At 35.2% G+C, this 20,514-nt stretch overlaps 2 protein-coding genes across 4 annotated transcripts; both read right to left on the bottom strand.

Moving 5' to 3' along the window:
• Positions 1–1,238: 1,238 nt before the first annotated feature.
• On the bottom strand, positions 1,239–13,278 carry LOC105165685 (uncharacterized). 2 transcript variants are annotated; one of them, XM_011084770.3, is made up of 20 exons: positions 13,063–13,278; positions 12,606–12,708; positions 11,866–12,503; positions 10,981–11,181; positions 10,524–10,607; positions 9,763–9,822; positions 9,524–9,568; positions 8,298–8,497; positions 7,697–8,158; positions 7,422–7,515; positions 7,128–7,322; positions 6,950–7,039; positions 5,690–5,752; positions 5,526–5,600; positions 5,018–5,068; positions 4,340–4,417; positions 2,927–3,061; positions 2,457–2,564; positions 2,289–2,354; positions 1,239–1,759 (listed from the first exon to the last, which is right to left on the bottom strand). In XM_011084770.3, the coding sequence occupies exons 3-20, from the start codon at positions 12,247–12,249 to the stop codon at positions 1,691–1,693; spliced, it is 2,460 nt and encodes an 819-aa protein (XP_011083072.1). In that variant the 5' UTR covers positions 12,250–12,503; positions 12,606–12,708; positions 13,063–13,278; the 3' UTR covers positions 1,239–1,690. The 2 variants fall into 2 exon arrangements, with proteins under 2 accessions (XP_011083072.1, XP_011083073.1); XM_011084771.3 differs by having other exon boundaries at positions 11,866–12,498.
• A 2,491-nt stretch (positions 13,279–15,769) lies between these two features.
• HOT5 (GroES-like zinc-binding dehydrogenase family protein) lies at positions 15,770–18,990 on the bottom strand. Of its 2 annotated transcripts, XM_011084776.3 has the most exons (10): positions 18,830–18,990; positions 18,604–18,740; positions 18,238–18,284; positions 17,802–18,127; positions 17,608–17,690; positions 17,460–17,535; positions 16,827–16,984; positions 16,577–16,738; positions 16,356–16,485; positions 15,770–16,152 (listed from the first exon to the last, which is right to left on the bottom strand). In XM_011084776.3, the coding sequence occupies exons 1-9, from the start codon at positions 18,861–18,863 to the stop codon at positions 16,369–16,371; spliced, it is 1,140 nt and encodes a 379-aa protein (XP_011083078.2). In that variant the 5' UTR covers positions 18,864–18,990; the 3' UTR covers positions 15,770–16,152; positions 16,356–16,368. The 2 variants fall into 2 exon arrangements, with proteins under 2 accessions (XP_011083078.2, XP_011083077.2); XM_011084775.3 differs by lacking the exon at positions 15,770–16,152 and having other exon boundaries at positions 16,199–16,485.
• Between the last annotated feature and the right edge of the window lie 1,524 nt (positions 18,991–20,514).

Raw genomic sequence — 20,514 nt, 5'->3', positions numbered from 1 at the left:
ATGAATTAGACTAACCTCAACACACATTTATTGAAGATATTTTCTAATAAAAAACGAGCTAAATTACAACTATCTTTCTTGATATAATTTTGTATATTTTCTCGTTATTTAAAAAATTAAAAAAAATTTATGGTCTTTGGACGGTGAGATAAAAATTTAACCTTTATTGATTATTTTTCAAATAGAAAAATTTTAAAAAATTATTAAAAAAAATAAGAATGGATAAAATAAGCATATTAGTTGCTATTTTTTTAAAAAAAATTTAAAACGTATATACATAAAATTATAATTAATGATTGAAAAAAATATTTTGATTAATTATAAGAAAATAGGCTGACAAAATAAACTTATTATAATTATGACCTAATTAATGAAATAGGCTAATCTTGGGCATTTTAAAATTATAATTTATAATTTAATAGAGGCCAACAAAATTAGTTCGTTGTTCGAAGGATTTTAAAATCAAAAGGATATTTGTGTTTCAAAAATAATAAAAAAATATTTATAATTATATCAAATTTAAAAATATGTAGCTATAATTCATATGACAAAAAATTTATATGGTAAAAATTCTAATAATGTAAAACACATTAATTTGCAAATCATTGGTATGAAATATCAAGAAAAAGTTACATTTTCTTACATAGAAAATCACAATAAAAAGAAGGGTAAATTACAATAATTATGAATACCCCTTTTTGTTTGAAAAATTATAAATATTTCCAAATGTTTTATAAAATTATGTAATCTTTGAACGAATGTATGAAATTATTAATTTTATCCTTACTATTCTTCTCTTTTTTAAAAGGAAAAAAAAAATTGTAAGAAAATCAGACACAATGGATGGGAAAAATTAAAAAATTATAAAAAAATATCCACTTTGTCCATAAAAAATAAATAAAACTATAGTTCCTAGTCCACAAAAGCATTTTAGTCAGTTCACCACAAAAAAGTGAATGAGATTCTAATAGAAACTAATGAATTGAGCTAATTGTTAGACAACTGTTAAAATAAGAGGGTATTGGTAATTTTTCAAATAATGAGGGAGTATTCGTAATTATGCCAAATTTCAAGAAGGTAGTTGTAATTTACCCTAAAATAAATCGAAACTTTTTCGTCCCAAGAGAACATCAAGTTTCATCTGCGAGATTCAAAAAATAATAATGATAATAATTTAGAAGTTTTAGAATTTAATTATAATTAGCAAAATTTCATGAAAATAATAATGGTGCAAGTGATTCAACAATAACAACACTGTAAATGCATTCATTCTCCTTCACATTGCACAAAAACAACTACTTTAACAATCTAAGCTACTCAGTTGTCAGTTCCCATCTAAGCTAAGTATGGCAATTACATTACATGCTGATGCTCAAAAATATTTCAACACATTTACAACAACAAAGCAAAGTTCTTCTTTTTTATTTTGTTTTTTGTTTTTTTGTTTCTTGAAGAACAGAATATTGATGCTTGGTAACATCATATCATCAACCCACAAAAAGATAGGGATGATGATCCAAACCAGTTGTGTATGTTGGCATTATCAATTTGGTCATAGACTTCGTTTGGCTTACCGTTCTTGTTAACACTGCCGCCAAACATGCATCCATCTTCAGTGTGAGAGATTTCAATTCCTGATGATATTTTCTGGATGTTATGAGTTGATGAAGTTGCATGCTCAGCTCATAGACTATTCGTTCTCAAAGCTTGAAAGACGAGAGTCGGACAGAACAGTGAACATCTGTGTTTCTACAAATAACTGCGAAAGCCAAAATCTTAGGAAAATCTGTTTGGTTCATGAATGCTTCGACGACTAACAAAAATGAAATGTGTAGAGTATGCGATGTGAGAGATTAACATGAAATCAAGATGATGCTAGTAAAGAATGGAAGAAAAGGTCTTTACAGAATGATGGTTTCTTGATCTTAACATGAACAATGTTGAAGTTGGCGAAATGAATCAGGTTTGAATTTCTATCTTTTCCAATATCAAAATGAACTTTTACATTGTGTTTGGATCGATGATCTTAAAGCAAGGATTTCAAACTCCTGATAACAAATCCTTTTGATCTAGGTTTTGTGAAATATTGATGGATTTCAAATTATTTCAATATGAAGCTATTTGAAATTTCTTTTCCTAAACACTTCCCTCAAATCAAATCCTTGTAGTCCTGAATATTACAAGAAGTCCTCAGAAACGGACAACAAATGATAAGGCGAGGATAAAACATGTGGCAGATTTAAAACAGACGACAGAGAAAGAAAAAGAAGGAATGGTCAGGGTTGTACCTTAATGAAGGGCTGGTCCTTAGCAGGGAAGGAATCAATGAAGCTATCCTTGAGAAGTATAGAAACCTGAATTGGTAACATATAAGTATTTGTTTCAGCAGTGGCTGCAGACCTGAATGTATTTTATTACAGTACTAAGAGAATGAAAATAAAAGTTTGGAATAAAACCTTGTCATTATTGGATTGTACACTGGTAATTGTGTGCAACCTCAAATCTGCACAAAGTGACTCCAAGTACCGGTTCATGACACTTAAAAATTGAGCGGCAGCATCAGCCTGCAAGTATACGAGATATATAATTGTGGACGGCAGAAGAAAAAGGATTGCCAGAGTGGAAAATTGGGAGGAAATCTGGAATAGATGCCAATCATGCATGAAAAGTAGATTAGAGAGGCACTGACCTAAAGAAGATACATATTTATTTCTGAAGTACAGTTATTTACAATTCCAGTAATATAATAAATGCAAAGTTATTCGATATCTAGAATACTCTTTTCATAGAAATTTAGCCTCGAGGGAATAGAGACTGGAGATGCGTGTAGCGATACCCAGGAAACAGGCTAGAACACTTTTTTGTCGTGGAAATTTAGCCTTGAGAAAATGGACACTGGAGATGCATGTATTCAACCTGTAAGTACCTGCACTTCGTTGCATTTATATACTGGATGTCTCTGAGCAACAGAGGCTTCACGTGACAGTATGGAGTGGATAGGCCGAAGTTCAGAAATAAGCTCTTTACGTTTAGGAAGTAGAGGTAGAATACATGTTTTAACCTGCACAAAGTTTCAAAATTATAGAGTATTAGACAAGCAACTTCCAGCAGAATTCTATATCCTTTATAATTAGAGCTTATGCCAACATCTCAAAAACTACTAAAGGGTAATATCATGCTCTGAATGTACTGGAAACTTATTTCAATATTTTTACTCAAAATTAGGTCACATTGTAAATTTGACCTGAAACAATACACCATCGATCTCGTTCTGACAAGCGTACTATGCGTAGTAAAAAAGAGGCATAGCTTCAATTGAAAGGAAAGAAGTTATACACTAGAATAAAGTCAGACAAAATAAGCCATCAAATGAAGGAGGTTAGGGAAGGAGATGGGATGATTTATAGTGGTGAATTAAAATGAGCAAAACAGCAACAAATATAACTCACAGGAATGTGTATTACATGATTGACAGATTTCTCAGAAAAGTCACATAGAACAGCAATAACATCATCCATGTTCTGAATAGATTTGTAACTAAGGTGAGAATGTTACAGTTTTATGGCTGGGGATCATGTGTGGATAAGAAATAGATACAAAGGCAAATTTAAGTCTTGCATCAACACGAAAACCAACGAAAGGAAATTGTCAAGATTGGCAGGCCAACATCAGGGTAATAGACATAGGTTCACATAATGCTGAAAGTCAATAAAAACTGATTATTATTTGAAACAAAATGTATCTCATCACAGAGAATACATCTAAAACCCAGTTAGATAATATATACTAATCTAAATGGCATGGTTAACTCATTTCTATAACAACGTAAATGAATTTAAGAAAAAAAAAAAGAAAGTGTTAACAAGGAATAAATTGGTGTCTGGTTTTATCAGTGTGCTTCCACAGTCCTCTGATCTGAATGATTCTGGTTATTATACCGAATAAAAACACTTTGAAGTATAAATTTGAAACATATGGGTTTGAAGTCAAAAAGTTGAAACCTTCCAGTGATTAAGCCATTGTGTCAGAAATAAAATGAATCCATTCTAGTTATAGCAGGAAATAACAACCTATTAACTGCTTGTAGAGCATCTTTGGCTTATTCGCAGTTCAAGCTTTTTTCCCTTTTTCGGTTGTGGGTATTTGGTTCTGTTCAATGTGCAGATGGCATAGGGAGCAAGAGGTGAGGGAGATTATATCCTCCATTCCCCTTAAACAAATAGTTGGAGTTTCACCACTGATTTCGTCATTGTGACAAATGCCACAGAAATGTGATGACATACATAAATCTGCCTCAAATTACTGAAAAAACTAATAATGCAGTAAAAAATTGACAAACCTTTGTTTTTGGTACGTTAACCCGAACCAAATTGGAAGCTCTCATCTTCAGATCAGGTAGTTTATGTTGTATGCCAACCTGCATGGAAATTGCACCAACAACAAACTATGAAATTATAATTTATTTTTCCTTCGGAAGGCCAACAAAGAAATATTACAAAGGGCACAATAAAGGTCTCCGGCAGTTCAAAGATATGTAGGAAATATTTTGCAGCTCAAGATATAACAGATTAAATCCTTGTAAGTCATTAGAATGATTTAGAATCTTAAACAAAGTACAGGTAGAACATTAAGGAACATATATGATGGTTCTTGCAGATATCATCCTGTGCAAACTGTGGTGCCCTTAAGCGCAACTGTTTTGAATGCCTTTGACAGAGGTGTGCTCAAGGGTCCCTAACCTTTGGGCCCTATCATGTACTGTCGCCTAACAACTAAGTTTGATTTACCAGTATAACACTAATTAGAAATGGAGATGGCCCACAAAGAGAGTGGAGTTCTTTCCATGAAAACCTGAGTATTCTATCTAGATATTGAATGGGCATGTGTTACTCCAAGTACCATTTAACTATCCTGAAGCACTCAAGAGCAAAGGTAAGTAGGGAAATCATTGAAAACCATGACAAAATCAGAAACAGTTATTATACAACATAAAAGGAAATAATCAAAACAAACTCACAATGAAAGGAACTGGAGCATCCAAAAAATCTACCATCTTCCCTGGCAGAATCTGCAGAAGAACCCAAATGACTCAATGGGATAGTTGTTGAAAGAAGAAAATGAACTTAAAAGAACCTGGTCACAACAGAAGTAGAAATTTGAAATCGAGCAAATCAGGAAGCAGCATAACCAATCCAAGAACTATTCGAGCTTGCAAAACGCATAAATGTTACTCATGGTTGAAAAGGATCAAAAGCCAGCAAAGATAATTCTGGGTCGAACATACAGGTAAGTTTTTACACCAGGAAAACAGTCAAATCTGAGCACTCCCAAAGGAGAGAATACTCACTAGAGAGCTCAGGGTTTGGCAAAGCATATGGAAAGAAAATCAAACCTCCAACATTTGTACAAATTTGAAAGTTTCTGATGTCCCATTAGATTCAATTCTCAGGTATTTATTTGATAGAACTTTCATCATCAGTAGAGAATCACGATGAAGGCAATAAGGAAACTGTTGCAAAACTTACAGGAAGAAATAAACTCTGCCATTCAAATGGACGAATAATAGGGATGAGAGACAACACCACAGCCGATAGGACACCCTGTACAGAGAAAATACATTCTCACTCTTTCAGAAAAAGAAGAAACAATACAAATCCCTGGTAATTATCCACTTCAGGAACAAAAATACCAGATTCGGGCACAGCACAACAACTTGTTTCTCCAATAGCACACCAGTGACCAAGGCAAGAACCTGTACACAGAAATCTCATCATACCCTGGAAATAACATGGAGAACACTAAATGCCTTAACACACAATTCTGAGATTATATTCGCTATTCATTCACATAGAACCTGAAACATCTCATACTGACAGAATAATGACGAGAAAATCTTTTGAAATACAAGAGGGATATGTAAAGAAACAGATTCTCCCAGAATTCTGGAAGTGATAAATTTCAAATTGCATAAAACACATGCCATAACTGGATTTAATTTCCTTATTCCAATAGCCGAGGTTATGCATCAAGTTCTCTCCTTAGATTCGGACCCCTTTTTTTATTCTTAGCATTGCCTTGTAATTAGTTGGGGAAAGCGTATAGTGGAGTGTAATATGTTCACGTCTGTGAGTAACAATAAAGGGTCACCCAATTAAAAGAAAAGAAGTGAAAATTGAAGAGAAAAGGTTGGAAGTGAAAGAGAAATTAAAACAGCTGTACAAGAAATTCTCCTCCATCTGCCCAGAATGATCGAGAGGAGTAAAAATATGAGGAGTATAGTGCTCTTTCACAGAAAGCACAAGATGATAAGTATTGCAGGCACGTCCAGGAATTAAAAACGAACAGCTTTTCTCCTCAGTTTCTAGAAACTGTGCAGACATTTCTCTACCTCTGAAGTTAGACGTTGCTTCTTCCCAGAAAGCAACACATTGCAAGTATTGCACCAAGCACACAATCCAAGAATTAAAGATAATCAATCTTTCTCCTCTGATTAATACAAACTGTTGATTTGTTTCTCTACTTATCATGTCCTTATATCCAGATAACTCTACTAAAAACCATCAAAATGTTTCAAGTGTTGGACTCTGCATTTATCTGCTAATCTTATTTATTAAATTTTGGGGGATGGTGAGAATTGTCCACTACCCTCAGGTTTGAATTGAATTGGGAACTCACAATAGCTCCAAACCAAGCAAACAGAAATCTTCATGTGGGCTCACCCTCACGTCCTTTGACCCGTGGTCAAGAAAACCAATTTGGTTAGGCATGCAATTTGGAGCACAATATGAGGATCTAGGCAAACTTAAAATAATAGTTCGCTTTTAACCTTTTTTTCTCACAGTTTTAAGGTAGTGTATGATACTGAAGATAATAATAATAATAATAATCATCTAAACCAGGAAAATAATATAGCTAACTGGAATTAAGAATAAAGTTAAAAAGGAATTACGCTTTCAAGTGAAAGAACTCGACATATTGAAGCTGTTGACCATAGAGAAAGTGAAACAGCTTCCTCAGCAGTAGCGAGCTTTAACTTGACCTTCAAAATCGGATTGGATCAGTAAGACTAATTTTCTTCTTCAGAGATAGGTCCTGGAGACTGCGAAATAGCAAATAATCAGTCTAACCTGAGAGGCTTCTTTAGAATCTTTCATTTCTAGATCAAGATACTTGTGACACAGTCCAAGGGCAGAAACAGGAGGACGTCGATACACAATGGCCTGCAGATGCTCTAGAGGCCGAAAAATGATTTCTTTTCCCCTTTCAGGAAGATGCATACAATGATAGGCACAAATTATCTGTAGCAAATCATTTTTATTTTCCTACCATAAAGATCAGAAAGACATTTGTCGGTAAGCATGAGAAGTACAAGAAAATGACAATTCAAATACCATCAAATTTAGCTTAAAAGGTCTACTCACCCTTGCCCACTCCATTATCATATGATCCCTGGGATCTTCATCAGGGTTATAAAAGAATTCATCATCTTCCTCTGATGCCATACTTCTAGCTGGACTGCCAAAATAAAGTTACATATTTACAAAAGCTACATCAGAAAAACAAACGTGGTAATTGTGTTAAGAAAGCAAAGCCATACAAGAAATAATTCCAAATGCAGCAAAATAACCACTCAACCAACTTGGTGATTACAACGATGTACGAAACTACTTAGAGACAAAACTAGTAATTCGGTCACCTAAACAAGGACTCAAAACTTCGAAGACAGTCTACAGATTGGTTCCTATGGTAGATGAATGGGCCAACATCAGGAGTAAGGCCACCAGTGGACCGGTTCTCCGAGGTCTCAGATGCATAATCATCAAAAGTATGCACATTCTTGCTACAATCCTTATCCAGCTCCCTCATTTGACTGTAATCCGATATGTCACTAGTGGTAGGACTCCCAGGAGGGGAGATCTCCCACCTTGATGATGCCTCCTCATCTGATATGATACCTGCTGCAGCAGCAGCCAGAGTCATTGCACTATCAACAGGAATTGCTGAAGCCAGCCAGTCTGTGGCACTTTCAGCACCAGGAGAGTCAACCTTTTCATTTATATTATTATTCTTTGATACAGATTGTGAAGGGATGTTATCAGCAAGAGCCATTTCATTTACAAACTTAGTAATCCGATTCAAACGTTCCTGAGCAATGATGCTGCATCCAAGTAAATAGAAAATAAAGTAAACATATATTATAACAACATGGTAAAAACAAAATAAAAAAGTTAAGATCCATTAACAAAAATTTTGATCATGTCTAAATGAGAGAAAATTTTAATGAAATTAATACTAACCTATTCAACATCTCGTAGTGTAACTCAAAGAAAGGCACTCTTGTCAAGACACAGTAACAACGAGGAGCAGAAACCAAACACCTACTGCTGCTGGAATGTAGCTGGGAAAGAGGCGATGAAGCCCCATAAATTGAAGGGGGTCTCTGAACAACCTCTTGTACATGCAAGCAAACACCATAAAGTGTTGCATTGTCTGCCACCTGTTGTTAATTGATGAAAGAAAAAAAAAATTAATCAAGTTAACGGGCATGTCAGAGAGTGTAGTCAAAGGAACCTGAAGAGGATCCAAAGTTCCTTTTCCTAAAAACAACCAAAAAAATGAAGAAGAAGAGAAAGACAATATTATTTGTCAATGTGTGGGGGGAACGAGAGAGAGAGAAGCATATTCTCATATATGTGGTATAGTCTTGCAGCATATTAACCACTGATATTGTAACCATGATCTTGTAATGTGCTGATTTTCAATTATTTGTATAGTCATTTGGTAGACAATTAGGAAAGTCGCACAGATGTTTGATACACCTCCTTGTTTGATGTGTCCAACTATTTCTTTTACGTTGCCTGGTGAAGTTGTTCTTAGTTATATTTTACCTGAATAAAATTTCTTCCCCATCAGTAAAAATACTTGCACATTCCCAGTATGTGAATACAACCAACATTGTTGGCTACATCTCCCAAAGAAACATTTTTTTGTGCTATTGTGCAATCTTTCTGCTTATTGAGATTCCAGAAACTCAATAATTGCTAAGCATTACCCCAGTCAATACCAGAGAAGGAAAAATACAAGATTAAATTTGATATCAATACACCAACTAATCATGTGTGGAGTTCAAAAATCATTTATAATAAAAAGCATGGGTTCAGTAACTAAACCAAAAGCCATCTTGTTAGAACTGGTGTATTATATTGTATGGCCAACTAAATAGAAAACATATCTCAAAAGATACATGGATTAAACCAATGGTTAACACAAGGTATACCATTTAACAACAGGTTTCAGAGTCTTCAGAGAACTCAAGGAGCTGACAGGAGGTGAGAGACCAGAATCTAAGATTATATGAGAAAACTTAAGCTAAGTTCACCTTTAGAGGAAGAATAACCAAGAGAATAGAACCATTAAACTGTATCGCATTGTTAAAAAAGAAAAAGGAACACTGATTCAGAAACTTATGTGGCACTCAAGAAAAGAAACAAGGAAAGCTAGGAGAAATTGGTTTCAGACTTACCTTAAGTGAAAATATAAATGATAAATCATCTCGGCATGAGTGTTCCTGATGATAAGTTCAACAAACAACCATGTGTTGTCATAGGAAAGAAGAAAAGGAAAAACAGAAATAATCAATTATTTTCCTTGATTATGTTTCTCCCTTCTAGAGCAGTTAGAGGTTTTTGGTTAGCTATCTATCTATTTAATATATAGAATGCAACATAAAGGAATGTTGATGTATAAGATTTTCTCAAATACCTGTCCATAGACAAGTTCATTCAACTCACTTAGTGATGGTGTTCTCTCCAATATGCGTGCCTGAGTTGAAAGACAATGGACAATCTTCAGATGCACATAGATAATTTATGCCAGCATTAGAAAAACAGTTTCTTCCCTTGAGAAATTATGCATCTCCATTGATCAAAAGAAATATACTTAATGCAACACAAAAATGAAGAAGTCATTGACTGCCACTGATTAATTAGAACAGAATTATACTAAGTTCAGCAACGTAATGTAAGAATGTCACTGTTCCAGAAATTTCCTCTCGGGAAGTTAATTTTCATTGTGCTTCTCCAATTGAAGATAAGTTTGCCAATTATTCCTCCTGATACCTTTAATACTTGAAATTTGATTTTGTATCCTTAAATAAGCAAACTTTATATACATAGGAGAATCAACATAAAGGTGACTGAAGAATTTTCGGTGAAAGAAATGTTAACTTGCGCATATAAACACCAACTCAAAACTGCGTCACAACAAAGATTAGCCATCCCGAAACTTTACATAAACAAAGCAACAACGTACATTACTGGTGCATTACATGCAGGTTAGTTATTCTTTCAGGAAGTAATTTCAAGATCTTATATATATTGCATTATATGACTCTTGGAAGAAAACAAGAAAGCTTATCCTATGAAACATAAGTATATACTTTGGAAGTTAAGTTGGAGATAGAGCTACTATTCTAGTTGAGAGCTATGAAACACAAGTAGGAAGACAAATTTCAAACTACTAACCTTGACACCTCCAGGAAAGCAAAATGCAGCCAGATCCTTTAAACGCAGACCAAACTTCTTTCCAGGAGGATACATGAAGAGCACCTATTGGATAGAAGTCAGAAGAAAGTCTTAACCACTCTAGAATAGTATGAAACTCAGAAATGCCAACAATCTAAGTATGAGGACAATCACTTCAAATGAAACTATGAAACGCTTCACTAGAACAGATTATATCAGGCATGAAACCAGAAGGAAAAAAATGTACATACTATATCCTTAAAAAGCTAGGACTAGAATCATATCAGAACAGGATCAGCTTAAAGACTTATTCTTTGGGTAACTAACAATTCATGGATGACAAAAAGTAATTGAGAACCCACCATCCCAAAGGAACAGGTACTCATAGAGATGAAAATAGCGTGCATCACTTAGCACTTTATGAGAACACTACTTGTCACCCTTAAGCAAAACAAACCTGAGGGTCTAATGTTGGAAATGTAGGCTGCCGACGTTTTTGCATGTCAAAATCTACCGTTTCAGTTCTTTCCATTTCTTGCTCCCATTTCTTCTTCCTGATGAATGCATCCTCAACAGCCTCAAGTTTCGCATCTGGATGAATCCCCACAACAACAAAGTGTTCAAAAAGCGAGGTTGGCTCTTTATATTTTTCAGGGTCCTGTATTGACACACGTCTGATTTAACAAAAGAGAACAGCAATCTTCACAAGCAGTAATCATTCAAACCATAGGGAATAATGAAAGAAAAGGCTACAAAAACCAAATTACCAGGGATACATAATAGAGTTAAGTGTTTTTTTATAATTAAGAGTTTGGAAACATAGGAGCAAAGTTGAAAGCCACCATGATGAAAATCTTATCAGTGTTGAACCTGTGTTTTCCAGTATATATAAAAGAAATGAAAGCACTACAATAAAGTTGGTCAGTGGGGGGTCAGAGTTGATACTTCTGAGACAGGCTTTAAACAAGTCCAAAAAGCACCAAGGTTTGGTTAAACATGTAAATAGCTAGGAACTTAACTCTAAATCTCATAGCAAAGTCTCTTAATTTTTATCAGGAAAATAAGGACAAAACCAGTAAAACTATTGGTTGCTATAACTGAATTATCTAAAATGACAGAGTATAGTCAAACTCCTAACTGATAGGGGTAAAACTAATTGACGATGGTATAAGTAATTGACAAGTCACTTTCACAACCATCTATCGGAACAAAACAAGTTGAGAATTGGGATATTGAGACAATACAAGTTCGAAAAAAAGAGAATAGAGTAAGAAGCATATGTTCACAAGCATACTCGACAGGAAAAAACAACCCAACTTTTTGCTGGTGTGAAGCTGCATACCGTTGTTTTTGAGTTGAGCTGATACCACTGTCTTTTTTGATTTGCCAGAACCTCAGGATTGAAAGAAGAATACTGGCTATCACGAAGGCTACGACCACCCCAATGCAAAGCCTTTTGCATCTGAGACTTCCATTTGTGGAAACTGCTAGAGCTAATGCTACGCCTATATGAAGAGACTACTACTTCACTATGTGCACGCCTATGCCTCGGTTGTTCCAAGGTCGAAGGATTCACGAGGGGGCCACCTGGATATGCACTTTGCCATGCCTCACCAGCCAATCTAACTGCCTCCTGGGACAATTGCTGCAACACCTCAATCGGTGATGCTGCTGCAGACCACTCGTCTTCCATATCTTTTGGGTCCATCTCCATCACGGCAAACATGATTATTACTTGTGTTTTCTTCCACTCGCTTTCAAGATAATCTGCAGTTACTTACTCAAAATCACGATGAACCCCACAATGTCATTTCACATGGAACGCCAGCATTCTCCATCATTCTTTGACAGGGTTCAGCCTGTATTCCAGATACTCAAACCAACAGCAATACCAATTGTCAAAAATTACTCCCAGGGTCTTGTAGTTAGGCAACACGAACCAGCTATTGGGGTTTATACTTTCTATGCACATTGACTACCCTGACACAAAAAAAAATTGAAGAAAACAAGTACAAGGGCTTATCATTTGTATTCCTAAATCACCCAAAACCAAGGTTTTTGAACCATAGCACATTGGCTTACCCTGTTACATAAACTCGAAGAAAACCAGAAAGCATCCTTACATGTCTAAAACACAAACCAACAGCCGAGGTTTATTGTACATGTCCATAGCAGATTGATTATCCTGTCACAGAAACATCAAGAAAATAAAATCAAAAGAATGGGTTATAAAAATCAATCACTTCCCAATACATTCATCATAAATCCAAATCACTACACTCTCTCATTCAGATACTTTCTTTCACATGGGCCGCATTTAACATGAAACTTCTGAATTCAGAATCAACCCGCAATTTCTGTTTCCTTTTCGACAACGTAAGTACGCTATTGAAGACCAAACCTCCAACGTTTTTGTCTATACAAGTCCCGCAAACCCAAGAAAAATAAACACATTGCTCATGGATTACAGCAGCCCATAACAAGACGCAGAAACCAGAATAATGCATACGCAATCAACAAGAAACAGCGATCTCTGTACCTTGGTTGTGATCCTCGTTATGGTTCTGTACATAAATTAACCGCATTTATATCTGTTTGTGAGAGGAGAAGGCTGTCAACAAGAAACAGGGCATGCAGAGGGAGGTTATATATGCAAATAGTGCAGAATTCCCTGATATTTTTTGGACATTGTTACTAGAAACAGGTTTTCTTTCCGTTTCAACTCTTACGTATTTTTTCCAGGAAAAAGAAAAGGGTAAGAAAATGATTTTTTTTCTTTCAAGGAAATAGATATAATGGTATTGATGGGCAAAAATGTTGAAAAAGAAAAAGGAAATTTTAGTATATGGTAATAATTGATTTTTTTTTTTTAAGTAATTAGACAACCAACAATGGCATCAAATAATTTTTCAGATACCATAATACTTTTCTTCCAACTTCTGTTGAAAAATAGCAATAAATAATTTAAATAAGGTGCAGTCAATACAAAAATTAAATCAAAGAAGAGATTGTGCTTACAGTTAAATGGCAATTATTGTTCAAAATATACCGAATTAATTATGTACATTTTCAACAAATAAATGGATCACTCCAAATTCGACAAAATGATTCACCATACTTTTAAATAAAAATTGCCTTATATTCATAATATTTCATACAAATTCCCTAATGCAGCTTTATGTGTATTTGTTATGACTTATTATTTCATGATTTTTAATTATATTAATATATTGATTCTAGTCTGCGTATTGTTATTTATTATGTATCATCATATAAACACATTACAAATTATTTTTCTCAATGTCTCTTTTTTTCAATTTCGTGCTATTTTTTTATACTTTAAAAAAGAAAAAAGAAATTACAGATTGAGAGTGGGGGGGGGGGGGGGGTTACGAGGAAGCATGGCCTTTTTCCACGGAAATCCCACGAAAAAATGCACATGCCGGCTATTGATATTTATCTAACCTCCTCGGAAATTGTAATTCTTTTGCAGACTTTACCTTGTTTATTTGAGATGTAGTGTGTATTTTTCTGTCACTTGGTGCGGAAGATTCTCGCTCTCACAATAACTTTAAGTACGAGAGTTTGACTTTTACTTTTTAAAAGATTAATGTGTGTGTATATTTTATGTTTCTTGTGCCCAAGGAAAGTCTCTTTTTTTTCTTTTTACATATATAATTAAAATGAATTCTTATATATCACTGTAAAATCCGGTAATTAAGAAGTTTAAAACTATGTATATGCATAAATTTTGAAAAGGGCGGACTCGAAAATTGATATATTTTCGTTTTAGTAACGGTGAATGTATATTGTTGTTTTATGTTAAACGAAGGTGAGCAATTTGAACAGGTGATAAGTTCCAAGGTCAATTTTCATTTGTGTGAGACAATAAATCGTGTAAGAGCGTTCAGTTATAATGGACAAGTGCACGTCGTATCGATCGGTGTATCTGTTAAGGATCAAAATGACCAAATATTAAAAGTCATATGAAGTGAAAAGAAAAAATGGTACTGAAATTATTACGAAAAGATGTTTGAGAAAATTGACAGAAAAGGAGTGGTAGCCCATGAAGCACAAAAATGTGACCATAATTGACCATGCATTTTATATATGTACTTAGAATGGAAAAAGCTAGAACCATTATTGCACTATATGAAAACGTTGGTGGGACTGAAGAGAAAGAGAACTAATAATCATGGGTCAGCAGAGCTGAGAGCGATGTTCTGTGGCATTCTTTCTTTTCGTTCTGGTCCTTTTCAACCACCACTCTTCAGTTTCTTAAATTGACCATCGAATCTTGGAAGATTTTGTCTATGATTGCAGGTTCACTGCCTCTTTATGGCAACCAAAATCGAAGTCATCCATATTTTTTGAACAGGAAAAAAGGGTATCAGCTTTCTTTCTGGGATGTGGTAAGGGCTCGTTGCTAACCTATATTATATTATGAGACGTAGTTTCAGAATGCATCATATGATATATATCATATGCAATTATGTATTGTATTCATTTGCAGCCCACCTTTATATGCCTATTAATGTGAACTTTGCTCATGAAATCCCTACTTAAAACGTGCCAGTCTAATATGTAGTGTATTAAGCGTTGAGTCTTCTCAAAGCAAATTGGATCCAACTCCAAATATTTAAACTTGTTATCCTCTAGCTAAGTAATCAACCTCAAAAATGCTTTCAGATATTGATGTTAGATCATATTTAAATACATTTTTTTTTTTTTATGAATAAAGTTGAGACTTGACCTTAGCCCAGTAGTTTTTCCATGAAAGCGTTGGCAGGCTTTGCGTGGTTTGGCCCATAACTAATCTCGTGGTTTTGGCTTACATACATTTTGAACTTGATGATGGATGGGCTCAACACACATTACTATTTAGCCGAACAGATGACCGGCCAATTGGACGACAGCAGCAGACCAGCTGCGATGTGCGGCCCAGTGGGGCACCGACCGCGTTAGGTACCCTCTTGTTGTGGTTCCGGTGCTTGGGGTAACTGAACCACAATCTGATCATGAGATAAATCACACATCACTGCCCTATCTAACGGCTAAGAGTGGGTGTTCGCATTGGGTAGTTTGGATCCCAATCCAATCAAGTTCGATCATTTTCTTTGAATTATTTTTTAAAAAAAATGAGTATCGAATAACCTGATACCCAAAATTAAAATGACAGATTTCGGGTAAAATTCTCTTATCCGAATTATCTGATCAGTATCCAAAGTTTTTCTTTTAAAAAAAAAGACAGAAAACTTAAAGTATGTATAAAATAAAGGAGTGTCTGACTCTAGAGTTACTTTTACCTTTACTCCTCATCTTCAAATCTTGTTCATCCCTCCCAAACCCCAACAAAAGATCAAAATTTCTAAAATGTTACAAGAAGCAGATGGAGTAAGAGAATTTTAAGCACAAAATTCAGAGGCAAAATTCTCCTCTGAATGTTAAGCACAAGTTTATTTTTAAAAAAAGTCGGGTACCCAACAAACTTCAGGTTCAGATCAGGTTAGATAAAATAGATACCTGAAAATTTGGGTCCCTGACACGAACTATCCTAACCCCCATTTAAGCGACTCGACGTCCACCCCCGGCCAACGGCAGACTTGTGATGGTAGAAACCAGCCACAATCTAAACAAATAGGCAATGATGGTTAAATTAAAAGACGGAAAAAGAATTCATGAACAAAATGGATTCCCAAAGATGCCCAGCAAAAGATTCGACTCATTTTCTAGCCAAATGAAAGAAAATAGAACGGATCAAGCCTGGTCTGGTAAAAAAGTTTGGCAGGTAGATAAGAGGTAAAGAGAACAAACAACAGCTTACAAACCAACCCCTATAATCAGATTACACGTGCATGTTCAGCACCACACGGAGGCAGACACCATCGTGCATCAGATCAAATGCTTTGTTTATGTCCGCAAGAGTCAGATTATGTGTGATGTACTCATCAACCTTGATTTCCTGTAAGAAGGGCGAGCAAGTTTAGTTTGGAGAGGGTGATAAAGCATAAGACTACACCAAAAAAAGAAAACCTAAAATAAAAACCACTCACTTTCTTCATATACTTCTCTACAAGCCAAGGTACTTGTGAACGGCTCTTGAAGCCACCAAATGCTGTACCCTTCCATACACGACCTGTCACAAGCTGGAATGGGCGAGTGGAGATCTCTTGTCCGGAGGCCGCAACACCCACAATAACTGATGTGCCCCATCCCTACATGTTTATGAGGAAGTTCAGCATCCCTGACGCTTTATAACAATAATATTCAAGATGCGGAAAATGGAAAAAGCGAAGCAGTTACCTTGTGGCAGCATTCCAAAGCAGCCCTCATTACCGAAACATTTCCAATACACTCAAAACTATAATCGACACCACCATCAGTTAAATCCACTATGACCTGCTGTATCGGTTTCTCATGATCTTTTGGGTTGATAAATTCAGTCACACCAAAATTCTTTGCTGTACGTCACAATTTGCACCAAGAGGAAAGAAAGAGTTATTTCCTTGTCACTCACTAGTTTAGCAAGAAAATCATTAGAATATATGAGGCATGCACAAGACATATTGAAATTATTTTTCTTCTTGAGCAAGCCAAGAAAATTGCTGCCTAAGCTCCAGGAAATGCCAGCTTAATACCATTTAGATTTGTGCAATTTTCTTGTAATGCTCATAAATGAGCAGCTATTCTCTTTGTTTCCCCTCTAAGAAAAAAAATATCACCAAAATGCGATTATAACAGTCTTTTAGCTCACAAGAACAAAACTAAGAACCATCATATCATCTTCAGATCATCACAACAGAGTATTATAAACTATACAGGTCCAACAATAAGGCATCAACTGATGGTATGAATCAAAAATATCAAGTATAACATGAGAAAACAGTCATTTGGAACGCCAGAAAGTATTACAGAAAGGTGGAGATGGCACAGTACCTATATCAAACTTGTTGCTGTCAATATCTATTCCAATTATTCGGGAAGCACCAGCAGCTTTTGCACCCTCTGCCACCTGAAACAAAAATACTCATCATCTTTGTCCTACGATCCATACAAGAATCACGTCATCCTACAGAAAACTTACAGCAAGTCCAACAGTGCCTAGGCCAAAGATAGCAACAATGGAACCTGGTTCTACTTTTGCCGTGTTCCAAACAGCACCAAGACCTTTAGGCATCAAATTGTGAAGTGTGACGGCCAAAGACGTGAAGACAAAAGAAATTTCATTAGAAAGTTACTAATGTAGGCCAACAGAAGGACTAATTCGAGGTGTCTTGCCTGTTGGAACACCACAGCCGAGCAGACAAACTTTGTCCAGAGGTGCTAGAGGATCAACCTTGGCAACACTAACATCATGTACAACAGTGTACTGACTAAATGTTGATGTTCCCATGAAATGATAGATAGGTTTCCCATTGATTGAAAAACGGCTTTTGCGATCGTTCAACATAACTCCAACTCCAGTAGCTAACCTTACTTTTCCACAGAGATTAGTCTTTCCAGATTTGCAGAACTTGCATTCCTTGCACTCTGCCTGGTAGCAAGGGATAACATGGTCTCCTGGTTGAACTTCAGTCACACCTTCTCCAACACTTTCAACTATTCTGTGGTTCCAATAGAAAAACATAATGACACCATCTGGACATATCAAAGAGAGGCAAGTCCAAACGCAATGTGTATGGTGTTTCTTTTAATGTTATAACAGATAACATACCCAGCGGCCTCATGTCCAAGGATACATGGGAAGAGACCTTCAGGATCCTTCATCGAATGTAAAGTACGTATTAGAAAATGGAATAAAGGTGCTTGATGAAATCACCAAGAGCAATAGATCGATTTGTTTATCCTTTTCTAATTTAACTCATTTCTTTTCTTTTTTGCTTAGTTCATGGACTCATCCACTTTAGGCGGAGATAACAAACCCATTTGAGTAAAAGTTGCCAAACTGAATCACAAACACACAAACTTCCTAAACTCAACCAGATTTTCTCAATAACAGATCTCAATAGAAGGAGGAACGAAAGAACAGCATTCTTCACCTTCGTACTTATACCCAACACACGCCTATCGAGCGACATACCTTGCCGCTCCAGGTATAAGCATCGGTATGGCAGAGAGCAGTAAACAGAATCTTGACTCTAACTTCGCCGGCCTGCGGTGGCGCCACCTGCACATCTTCGATAACCAGCGGCTTGTTGGGTTCCCAGGCCACCGCCGCTAAAAAACCGAAAAAACTCATTCAACCCAGGAGTCAATTCAATCATGCAACAGAATACAAATACAGACAACAGAGAGTAAAAGGATACCTTTGCAAGTAATAACTTGACCTTCAGTAGCCATGAAGTGACGAATGCAGAGGGAAAATCCAAGTACACAGACGCACACAATGAGTTCAATTGAGAAACAGAAATATCAAATATCAAACAGCACCACTCTATGTAAGATACATTTATAGTGTGTAACGAGTGGAGTGAGACGAAGCCAATTCCTTTATGAGGTTGGTATTCGTACGTTGTGTGGGCCGATGTAAATGACCTGGGCCCAACACTGTTTTTCATCGTTCAGCCCAATTTTCTGAAAGGCCTTATAACGTATGATGATTATCTGGGTTTCTCACTTCTGATGTCCTTAGTTAAAAAGATTATTGAAAAGTACCAAAACATGTCAAAAACCCCTACGCGGTGTACCAATATTGAGTTTCAACTCTCGAGAGCTCTCCCCCTAAACAACCCATGATAATTTATGTAATGATATCCATATTTTTTAAAAGTGTATATATAATTTTTTAATAAAATAAAAATAATTTATGTAAATAATATAGATATCTAAACATTTTTCATGGGTGTATATATAACTAGACATGAGTTCGACATGCAAATAAACCATAGATCATGAATAAATGTAAGTATCCCTTAAAATTAATCAAGTTTTAATTGTCAACTTTAAATATCAAGGATTATTAATCAGAACCTTTTTTTATTTTAAAAAAAAACTTATTTTGAATTTTTCCCATACTTAGTCCCTTATAATTTGTTTTTCTTTCTGAATTATTAGTCATTCATTTGAGGAATAATCCAACTTAACCACGTTTCAAAATTCGTAGTGTTGGATTAAATACCCAGCGCCAAAATTAGAGCCAAAAATTCAATAAAATATCAAGACTTTAATACTGATTACGCATGATTTTGTTCCTATTATAAAATGTCTAATAAAACAAGGAATAAATATATGTTGGTGCGGAAATCATTCATTCATTCCTTATCAACAGGCCTAACTCAAATAGTAAAATGCTTAGAGGTTCAAACCAAATGAAAATGTGAATTCTTATGCAATTTTCCAGTACCACAGGTGTTAGCTTAACGAAGATGATTAAATAAGCTCATGTAAGTCGTTATCCCACGGTCTCACCTACAATACATTCAGAATTACAATATGTTTTCTAATTGGAAGATGATACTTCCTCTATTATCCCTAGGCCAAGATTGTAGTTTTCTTTTATTGAGGTAAAAGTAAGTCCATATCCTCCACATTCACCCAAAACGAAGAAGTCAATATCCTTCACCATAGTCTAGTCTAGATATCAATAACATTTTAGGATTAATTATACTTTCACTCATCAAGTTTTGTAATTATACTTACAATCCCTCCAAAAATTCCAAGTTTTGTAATTACACCTACACTCACTCTGAAAATTCCACATTTATACCTGATCCACTTTTATTAAAATTTGAACAAAAAATACTGACGTTACAAAATAAAAGTACATAAATTTCCAATTTTGACCCTATTTTAACAACTTCATGTATATTTTTGTACTTATAAGTTGATAAATGTAATACAAATATATGAAATGAAGTAATATCATTGTATTTTTTCTCTTATAAGTACAAAAGCATTACATGATAATGTTAAATGAATAACAAAATTAAAAATTTATATAAACTTTTTGTTACCATCAACTTTTTCGTTCAAACCCTAGCAGAAGGGTGTG

This window comes from Sesamum indicum, linkage group LG6, assembly GCF_026168435.1.
Source record: "Sesamum indicum cultivar Baizhima isolate 11 linkage group LG6, ASM2616843v1, whole genome shotgun sequence".
NCBI classification, from domain to species: Eukaryota; Viridiplantae; Streptophyta; class Magnoliopsida; order Lamiales; family Pedaliaceae; genus Sesamum; species Sesamum indicum.
The sequence above is the reverse complement of the archived record's forward strand: the minus strand, read 5'-3'. Positions and strand labels throughout refer to the sequence as shown.

Bases quoted from the DNA above. Each gene is read 5' to 3' on its own strand.
- LOC105165685 (XM_011084770.3), bottom strand. From the start codon at position 12,249: ATGTTTGCCGTGATGGAGATGGACCCAAAAGATATGGAAGACGAGTGG. The intron at 8,498-9,523 runs GTAAGTCTGAAA...AATTAACAACAG, and splicing joins CATTTATATTTTCACTTAAG to GTGGCAGACAATGCAACACT. The intron at 8,159-8,297 runs GTTAGTATTAAT...ACTTGGATGCAG, and splicing joins CACTACGAGATGTTGAATAG to CATCATTGCTCAGGAACGTT.
- HOT5 (XM_011084776.3), bottom strand. From the start codon at position 18,863: ATGGCTACTGAAGGTCAAGTTATTACTTGCAAAG. The intron at 16,985-17,459 runs GTACTGTGCCAT...TGTGACGTACAG, and splicing joins CAGCAACAAGTTTGATATAG to CAAAGAATTTTGGTGTGACT. The intron at 16,486-16,576 runs GTGAGTGGTTTT...CCCTTCTTACAG, and splicing joins TAGAGAAGTATATGAAGAAA to GAAATCAAGGTTGATGAGTA.